Genomic DNA, 9715 nt, shown 5'->3' with positions numbered 1-9715 from the left:
AATTAAAGGTTCAATTTGATCAATTATCTGAGATCTTCTGAAACATCTTCAACAGAATTAGCTATTCTTCCTCTCTTATTGAAACAAAAAAGGACAAAAATAAACAAAATTGAATGAAGGATAATGTTGGTATCCCGCTGCCTTTATTTTCCAAGCACATTGCCAACGTGGCAAGTGACAACCTACGACGACCAGATGGTCATTTGTTACGTTGCAAACACTCGAACAGATAATATTATAGAAAAGAAAAAGAAGATAACCCAATTAAACTGCCACTTTGATAAACTCTTCGTCTTCTTCCGCTTTACGCTGAACTAGTGAAAAAATGGCTTCTTTGATAGTGGGGCAGCTTGTTTTTCCATCAGAAAATGGTTACAAAGTGTGGGAAGATCAGTCTTTTTTTAAATGGAGAAAAAGAGATCCTCATGTTAATTTGCATTGCCATGAATCTGTTGAAGGTTCATTCCTTTTTTTTTTGCTGATCAAAGTATTTGATTTTTGTTGTTGGTTTTATTTCTGGGTTCAGTTCAGTTTGACTTAAAAATTAGTATTTCGTTGACTTCTATAGTCAGATTTTATGCTTACCGTGATTCTGACTTTTCTATGTTGGTTTACTAATCTTATATTCATTGATGTTTCCATTAACAATCGATACTTGAGTTTGCTTTGTTTTATCCTTTTTTGATCAAATATTGAGGTTTGTTGTTGTTTCTGTTCTGGATTTAGTTGAGTTTACAATCAGCACCTAATCATTATTCTTATTTTTTGTTTATTGTGTTTTTGAAGTTTTGGCTGTTCATTCTGATTTTATGCTTTGGGTTCGATTGATTTTGAAGGACAAGTAAATGGCTATGGGAGTAAATTACTATAATTTAGTGGCAATTGATTTGAACACTCTTGATTGATTTTCAGATTTTCTTGTCATTCAGAGTGTGCTTTTTTTTTAGTTGCTTTAGTTATGCAATTCAAGCTAATGATTGCTGAAGTTGGTTCAGATAGTTCTGCGTAAGAACTTTATTGTCGATCACGGTATATACCATTTATGTTTGAGGGAATTTTGGTTCTTCAGATGTTTTGCTTTTCAATTTGTTGATTATGGAATGTTAGTAAGTTGTTGCAAAGGAACTAGAGGTTTGCATGAACTCCTTGTTTTTGCTTGCATAAGTGTTAGCCTGATCCATGGTGATGGTCAAAGTTACCAAGTGTAATTTGATCTTTTGTTCTCTGAATCTAATTTACTTACGAAAATAATGTTGCTTCCTTAGACATGTAAACTGAGATTTGATGTGTAAGTTTCATTTACTGGTTCAACATCTCAATTATGAATTTCTGACGCCCTGTTGTATGGATAGGATCTCTTAGATACTGGTATGAACGCAACAAAGTGGATCTTTCAGTATCCAACTCTGCAGTTTGGAATGATGATGCTGTTCAGGAAGCACTTGACAGTGCTGCTTTTTGGGTCAAAGGCTTGCCTTTTGTCAAGTCTTTGTGTGGTTATTGGAAATTTTTCTTGGCTTCCAATCCTAATGCTGTTCCAAAGAAGTTTTATGAAAGTGCATTTCAGGATTCTGATTGGGAAACTTTGCCAGGTAAGATATGCAATTTTAAATCCTTCATCTCTCCTGCTCTCACCCTCTCTTGATCCTACATTTTATACTTTTGTTTTTGTTATTTTCTTCTTTTTGTTTTCTCTTTGGTGGAGGGTGGCGGGTTGTATCTATTTTTGGCATCCCATCCCATGCCCAAACCAAATCCTTGTCTGTCCCCTTCTCTTTACTGTAAATTAAAAAAGAGAAGAGATATGCTTTTCACAGAAAAAAGAATGACACAAATTTCTTAACAAAAAATGACACAAATTTCTTAACAAAAACTACTGTGAAGCTACTTTTATTTTATTGAATATATATAATATATTTTTTCCCAAGTAAAGACTTAAATACTAGATAGGATATTAAAATATGAAGGGTTTTACAATTATGGTTTTAATTGCCCCTACCACTTTTTTAATTTTTTTTTCTAGTAATTGTTAAAGAAGCAGTAAGTTAATAGAAATCCATTTGATCCCCGTTTTTTTAAAAAGAAACCCACCTCAATCACGTCTGGGTGGCACAATCACTTCGGCTCAGCTCAAAACATACACAGTCAGGGATGATCTAATAGGCAAATTGTGAGTTGAGATAAGCAGTTTGATGCCCATTGTTTGATAGGCATTGCTGACTGATATTTGGATATTTATCACTTTTTCTTTTTGATGATCCTATTTGTTATTATTCTTGAGCTCCACAGTTGTACTTCAACCTTATTGCCATTTCTTTATTCTGAATTGTCTTTTGATTTTTAAATATCATTACCATAAACAACATTCTCTTATAAAGTTTATCTTGTAATTGAAACAGTTCCTTCCAATTGGCAAATGCATGGATTTGATCGGCCTATTTATACAAATGTTGTTTATCCAATTCCGCTTGATCCTCCTCATGTTCCTATGGATAACCCTACAGGCTGTTACAGGACATACTTTCACATTCCTAAACAATGGCAGGGTATGATCTATTTGACTGTTTTGGTAATATAGAGGGTTATTGTTCCGGTAATATGTTCTAGTTGTTACTTTCTCTTTAATTCTGTTTTCACTTCTTGATTGGTATGCATTAAATGAACTTTTGGAGTTGTTTTAACTTCCATATCTGTTTATATATTTATTTTGTTTGAGTTCTCTCACTCTCTTTTCTTACAAACATATGCCTTCTGCTTCTCTAAAATGTGTGCCTAAATTTACTAGGTCATTTTCTGATAGTTATTGAATTTTCAATCATGCAAAAGGGTTTTTTTTGGCACCATTTTGAATTGTGCAATTACTTTTTTGGATTCTATACTTCCAAATTGGTTGTTTGGGAAATCTGATTATGTGTCTTAAGGCATATTTTTCAGTAATCATTATTGGAGATATATATGTGTGTGTGTGTGTGTGTGTGTGTGTGTGTGTAAGCAAGCAAACATGCACATCTGTAGACACATAGCATGTGCACGCCTTCGAATAATACAATTCTGAGACTATTAAGGCAAGATAATATGAATTCATGTACCTATTCCTAGTATTTTCATCCTTTCTTAAAATCTGGAATCACTGTTGCTTTCTGTGTTTCTTAGATACTCTGTTGCCTTAAATTCTACGATACCAATCTTTTCATAAAATATTATTTGATATTTGACAGGTCGCAGGATTTTGTTGCACTTTGAAGCAGTTGATTCTGCCTTCTGTGCGTGGATAAATGGGGTCCCTGTTGGATACAGGTACATAATGCATACTTGCTGTAGTATTTTATATACGTCATGTGGGAAAGTTTTCTCATTTATAGAAATGTTGTCAACTGAGTTCAAGTACTCTTAATGTTCTGAATTCAAGAGATGACAGAGAAATGAGAAATGGGAGATAAGTTTTTTTATGAATGAATTAAGATAATTCTAGTTAAAGTAATGATGTGGAATAGGTACTATTTTGCAGAAGTTTGACTTTAAATGACACCATTCTCAATCTATAGTCAGATACAATTTCATGAGACTTGGTCAGAAGTCAATCATAAAATATTTTTATTAATAGCTTACCCCAATATGCATATTTGAGAAAATTTAATCTCGATCATTTTCTACGTATCATAAGATCGTAAATTCCACTTTATATGAATATTGTTGGTAGAAAAATAGTTGCTTTTTAATTGAAGCCTTCTGTAAGATAAAGGATGAAAAAGATCAAATTTATGATAGAATTTTATGGTGTTGTTGAATATTAACATCTATGGAAATCAATTGTGGAAAGGAAAAAGAAAGAAAACATAAAAAGACAAACACATACAAGCTTGTCAGAGAGCCTTGTTTTATTCATATAGAAATATTATGTGAAGCAGCATCCAAATATAATTTTATAAGAATACTTTGACAGTTTATGTTGCATAAATAACCAGCTGCTTCACATGTTAACCTTTATTAGAGCGTTTGATGTGGTATCCTCTCTTGGAACTTTTGTCAAATTCTTTTCCATTGTGTTAGGCCAGTCAGGATAGTAGATTGCCTGCTGAGTTTGAAATAACAGAATATTGTTATTCATCTGATTCGGACAAGAAGAATGTTCTAGCTGTTCAAGTATTTAGATGGAGTGATGGATCTTACCTTGAAGACCAAGATCATTGGTGGTTATCTGGTATTCACCGTGATGTGCTTCTCCTTTCTAAGCCACAGGTTATAACTCTCTTCATCTTTTTTACTTTTGTTTCTTTTTCACTGTTATGATAAGTTTTTGGACAGTAGATGTCACAGGGAAGCACTTGAAGCTTTATACGTGTATCAAACTATTTGCAAAGACAGCACACTTTTTAAGTTCTCTCTTGCAGCTTTCCATTTCCCTCTTTTTTTTTTTTAAACATGAATTGCTTATATTTTTCTGGTGATAAGCTTGTTCTTGAAATATATCAATATTTGATGAATACAAACTAAATTATATAGCAAGAATATCTCAGGAGAATTGATTGCAGATCTGGTTACGAGTTGGAACTTTTTGTGCACTGATGATTATGCAACTTACAATGAAGTTTCTCGGAGGAAATAGTGGGCATTTCCTTGGGCGGTTTAGCCGGGGAAAGTTTTGGCAATTTGTCTCTTTTTCCAGGCTGGAGTGCTTTAGCATTTTGTCACCTTCAAGTTGATTGGTCCTTTGAGCATCTAGACGAATGATAAAATGACAAATCATTTAAGCTGGGTTACATTTTTCATATGACTTAGGTCATCGCATGAAAAAAGAAAAAAAATAAAATGACAAATCATTTAAGTAGATTTCTTAAGAGGAGAAAGTTTAGTTGTGATGGCTGTGGTGTTGTGAAATTTGCAGAGTTTAGAGTTGGATTGACCACCTATGGAACAAACACTTTTTAGAACCTCGTGCCAATTATTTGTGAGAAAGAAAAAGAAGCATTAAGTCCTGATCTTGTAGATTTAAACCCAGATTTGTCATTTTTTTTTTCTTTTAGATACTGCGTAACCTTGGCCCACTTAATGTCATCTTGTATATTCTTGCATAATAAAATAGAACAATCTAATTTTTATGCAGGTCTTCATTGCGGATTACTTTTTCAAATCAAACTTGGCGTACAATTTTTCTTATGCTGATATACAGGTAAGATTTACTCACGGCAAGAGTATCCCTGGCATTTTTCAGAATATTAATTGCAAAATTATTTGTGCCTTGAGTTCAAGCTTTCTTGTTTTCCATTGGATAAAGAACTTGATCTAGTTATGTTCATCTGTGATCATATTTCTTGTTGGTATGTGCATCTCATATTGAGATATCAAGCTGCCTGCTGATACAAGCTAGTTGATTTTTCCCCTTATGTGAAGCTTACTGATAGATAATTTCTCTGTTTATAAGTGTTGCAACTTATCACCTTGAGAGACATGGTTTAATAAGATGAAAGTGTACCCATGGTTCTACTGAACCTACAGAAGTTTCTAATTAATTCAACTGCCATAGCTGCACACTTGCGGAGCTTCATTTTAACTTTGTTCTGTTTTGTGGCCAGTGATTTAGCAAAACATGGCCCTTTTGACACTAGAATAGAGCTATGCCACTGATGTGATAAAACAGAAGCATGTTGGATCAGAGAGGAAAAATAAAGAGCCTATGCATAAACCCTTCCACTTCATTCTATCACATAGGGTAGGAAATTTTGGATCTAAGAAGAGTGGTGAAACTCTTATCATGGATAAAGTTGTGCTTAGTGCAATCACTAAGCAGTTATATGGTTACTAAGCAGTTATCCATGAAGATAAGACCATAAGGCCTAATAGCCTTAGATTCGAAGATTCTGTTAAGGCTTAAGCTTGAGCCCTTGGAATTGTTGACTAATTTGAATGTGCATGGAACTACTGCAGTTTTTTACTATACCTAATAGATGTCATTGTTGATTCATTAGCTTAATACATTTTTGTTATTTATTTATTTATTGTTTCAGGTGCATTAGAACTTATGTATTATAGATAATTGTAATATATTGAATTTTTAATATATATTGCATCTAATGTACATGTTGCTCAGGTTGAAGTGAAAATAGATTGCTCAAGAGAAATGAGTAAAGACAAAGTGCTTACGGACTTTACCATAGAAGCTGCATTATTCGATGCTGGGGTCTGGTACAACCATGATGAAAATGTTGATCTGCTTTCTTCGAATGTGGCTAATATAGTGCTCAAACCTGTCCCGACTGGAACTCTAGGATTTCGTGGTTATGTCCTTGTGGGGAAACTGGAAAAGCCCAAGCTGTGGTCTGCTGAACAAGTGAGATTCTTGGTCAATCAAAATTTTTTTAAGCTTATACTATTATATTTATTCATTAAACTTAAAAGACACTGGCATGCTTCCTCCCCTTTTTCTATCTGGCTTGCTAGTCTAGATCCTCTAGGATTCTCCACTTCTTTTGGTAGCAGCCAGAAGGGGTGGGGCTCGAAGTCTGCAGAACTTGGTTGTGCTGTTAATGCTAGTTTTATATTTGTTTCTTTTCACACTTTCTTATGCCTTATGGAGATTCTATATCATGATTTACTCTTAATGTTGATGCGATAACACTAGTTATAAGTAATAATCTCTGTCAGTTTTCATCTGAATTTTTAATTACTTGTTGCCATTTCCTGCAGCCAAATTTGTATACACTGGTTATCATACTTAAGGATGCATCTGGCAACGTAGTTGACTGTGAATCATGCCTAGTTGGTGTAAGACAAGTATCTAAAGCCCCAAAACAGTTGCTTGTTAATGGGCATCCTGTTGTAATAAGAGGTGTGAACAGGCATGAGCATCATCCACGTCTGGGGAAGACAAACATAGAGTCTTGCATGGTTAAAGTAATGACTTCTTTCTTTCTCAACTGTTTTCTTTTACTGGCAACTTGTTGCAGCTAATATTGATGACTGAATTGGATGCATGGGATAGATATTCATCATTTTTTTCTTGCAGGATTTGGTTGTAATGAAGCAAAACAATATCAACGCTGTGAGAAACAGCCACTATCCTCAACATCCCCGTTGGTATGAGTTGTGTGACCTGTTCGGTATCTATATGATAGATGAAGCCAATATTGAGACGCATGGTTTTGATCTTTCGGGACATGTGAAGCATCCTACTCAGGAACCTGGTTGGGCTGCTGCAATGATGGACCGTGTTATAGGCATGGTGGAAAGGGACAAAAATCATGCATGCATATTTTCTTGGTCCTTAGGAAATGAGTCTGGATATGGACCTAATCATTCTGCTTCAGCTGGTACTACATTCTGCTATACACTGACCATTAAATTTGGAGTCTCTGGAAGCAACTATTATGAGTTATTTCTTCTTCTGATTCTTTTATTAACATCATGATGATGATCTTCATTGTCTTGACTTTCCAAGTAAATGTTTACTAGAAAAATAGTCTATGCTCTTTTGAGAAGGCTTTAGTTGTTAGTCGACTACTTTTGAAGTTTCACAATTAGTTCTATTTCTTTTCCCCCTCTCCAACTGTTATCATATACTGTTTTCTTTGCATACCTCCATAATTAGAGTCATTTCCTCAAAGTCAAAACACAATTAGGTTTCTCATTTTGCTCCTCTTATACGACAGCATTTAATTATCATGTTAACCAAGCCTAAGGGATATGTTATCCTTATTTCTCCTTTTATGTTATCTCTTCTCTTGTCATTTAATGATGTGGAGACTTTTTTTAGGATGGGTTCGTGGAAGGGATCCTTCAAGACTAGTCCATTATGAAGGTGGTGGATCCAGGACCTCATCTACCGATATTATATGCCCTATGTATATGCGTGTCTGGGACATAGTGAAGATTGCAAAAGATCCAAATGAAACACGTCCTTTGATATTGTGCGAGTATGTGACTCTTTATCTCCTTGATATTGAATCATTTCTTCTTTATCTTTATTCTTTTCGTTTTACTTTCTATAATAATACTTTAAACTGCAGTAATGCATCCTCACAGCCATGCAATTATATTAATTCAAGGTCATTTGTTACAATAATGGCAGGTATTCACATGCAATGGGAAACAGCAATGGAAATATACATGAATATTGGGAAGCAATTGATAACATATTTGGTCTCCAAGGTGGCTTTATATGGGATTGGGTTGACCAGGTTGAGAACCATTTTTTAAGGGCCTTTAGAGATATGCAGAATTATCTGTCATGCCAAGATTAAATGCACTTAACAGTGTCTGTTGCATGCTATTTATTTTATAAGCATTACAGGAAATACTCAACTTACACTAAAAATATGTGGTCTTAATGGAAGAAGCCATTGCTATACTCTAATATTTGTGTCTCATGCTTAAATCTAGTGCCAAGACATTGAAATATATCTTGTATTCTGTGCTTTCTTCTAAACAAGTAGCATTTGCTATTTGACATCTATGTGTAGGATGGTACTTCTGACATCACCAATTAGTTTGGGATTAAGGCTTTGCTCAGTTGTGTTATGATTATTTTGCACATATCAGTGTAAATGTAGTGGTAGATCTCTTGCACCAAAACCCTGGTTTTGCAAGGCAAATGACCTGCTACTTACAAGAGCAGAGTAATCTTTTCTGAGTTGTTAGATAAAGACCTTTTGTATCTTGTTTGTTATGGTTAATTTATCTCCTAAAACGGGATTTGCTAGGGGCTGGTTCTAGTTGGTTAACTGCAACTGGGTCCTCTGCTAGTGAAGTTATTCCTTGTATTTTGTTATAAGATAGGATTGTTGTGGGAGAGGGGATTCAAACCTTGCTCGTTGGGCAGGGATACATGGTCTGAATACCCAAGTGCAAGTTATTTCTTGTACTAAGCGCCCATTTCATCTCCTTTAGTTCCTTTTTCCTCCATTTCTTTTACCCATTATCTTACAGCATAATGTTTTGGAATGACTAAATATTTTCCATTCTGCTTATAGGGCCTACTGAAGGACAATGAAGATGGTAGTAAATATTGGGCATATGGTGGTGACTTTGGGGATTCTCCCAATGATTTAAATTTTTGCTTGAATGGCCTTACATGGCCGGATCGAACTCCTCATCCTGCCTTACATGGTACCCTACTGGAGTTTCATATTTGTAAACTACTGAAGCACTTTCCTCTTTAAGATATCTGTATTTCAGTTGTCTGATTGCATCACCACTTATATGCTCAATTACTGTTTGCAGAGGTTAAGTATGTCTATCAACCAATCAAGGTTTCTATAGGGGAAAGCATGATTAAGGTACTCAAATATATTTTCTTTTTCCAGTTTCTGCATGCTTGTGATGTTGTCTGTTTTAACATTTAGTGTGAATTCAACTTGGCAGATAAAGAACACTAATTTTTATGAGACAACTGAAGGAGTGGAGTTCAAATGGGCTGCTCATGGTGACAGGTGTGAACTTGGATGTGGAATTCTCTCTCTTCCTGTAATAGAGCCCCAGAGCAGTTATGATATAGAATGGAAGTCTGGTCCGTGGTATCCTCTATGGGCTTCCTCTGATGCTGAAGAAATATTTTTAACAATCACTGCTAAGCTTTTGCACTCCAAACGTTGGGTTGAAGCTGGTCATGTTGTTTCATCTATACAAGTCCAGTTGCCGGCGAAAAGAGATATTGTACCTCATGTAAGTTCTCTTCTGTTCCTTCTTCTTCTTCTTCTTTTTTTTTTTTTAATGTTTGTGG

General features: G+C 34.9%; 1 protein-coding gene across 1 annotated transcript in view; it reads left to right on the top strand.

Annotated features, from left to right (window-relative positions):
- The first annotated feature begins 245 nt into the window (after positions 1-245).
- Positions 246-9715, top strand: part of LOC110426368 (glycoside hydrolase family 2 protein) — an 11220-nt gene continuing 1750 nt past the window's right edge. The window contains exons 1-14 of the mRNA XM_089785293.1: positions 246-458; positions 1353-1592; positions 2400-2546; positions 3219-3297; positions 4056-4239; positions 5105-5170; positions 6089-6328; positions 6685-6891; positions 7004-7307; positions 7751-7910; positions 8066-8174; positions 8967-9102; positions 9217-9272; positions 9358-9657. Coding sequence (XP_089641419.1) covers positions 326-458; positions 1353-1592; positions 2400-2546; positions 3219-3297; positions 4056-4239; positions 5105-5170; positions 6089-6328; positions 6685-6891; positions 7004-7307; positions 7751-7910; positions 8066-8174; positions 8967-9102; positions 9217-9272; positions 9358-9657 — 2361 coding nt within the window. The 5' untranslated portion in view covers positions 246-325. The remainder of the gene's footprint in view (positions 459-1352; positions 1593-2399; positions 2547-3218; positions 3298-4055; positions 4240-5104; positions 5171-6088; positions 6329-6684; positions 6892-7003; positions 7308-7750; positions 7911-8065; positions 8175-8966; positions 9103-9216; positions 9273-9357; positions 9658-9715) is intronic.

The sequence above is a fragment of the Theobroma umbraticum genome, unplaced genomic scaffold (assembly GCF_002168275.2).
Source record: "Theobroma umbraticum cultivar Fairchild unplaced genomic scaffold, ASM216827v3 scaffold_55.0, whole genome shotgun sequence".
Taxonomy (NCBI): Eukaryota; Viridiplantae; Streptophyta; class Magnoliopsida; order Malvales; family Malvaceae; genus Theobroma; species Theobroma umbraticum.
The sequence above is the reverse complement of the archived record's forward strand: the minus strand, read 5'-3'. Positions and strand labels throughout refer to the sequence as shown.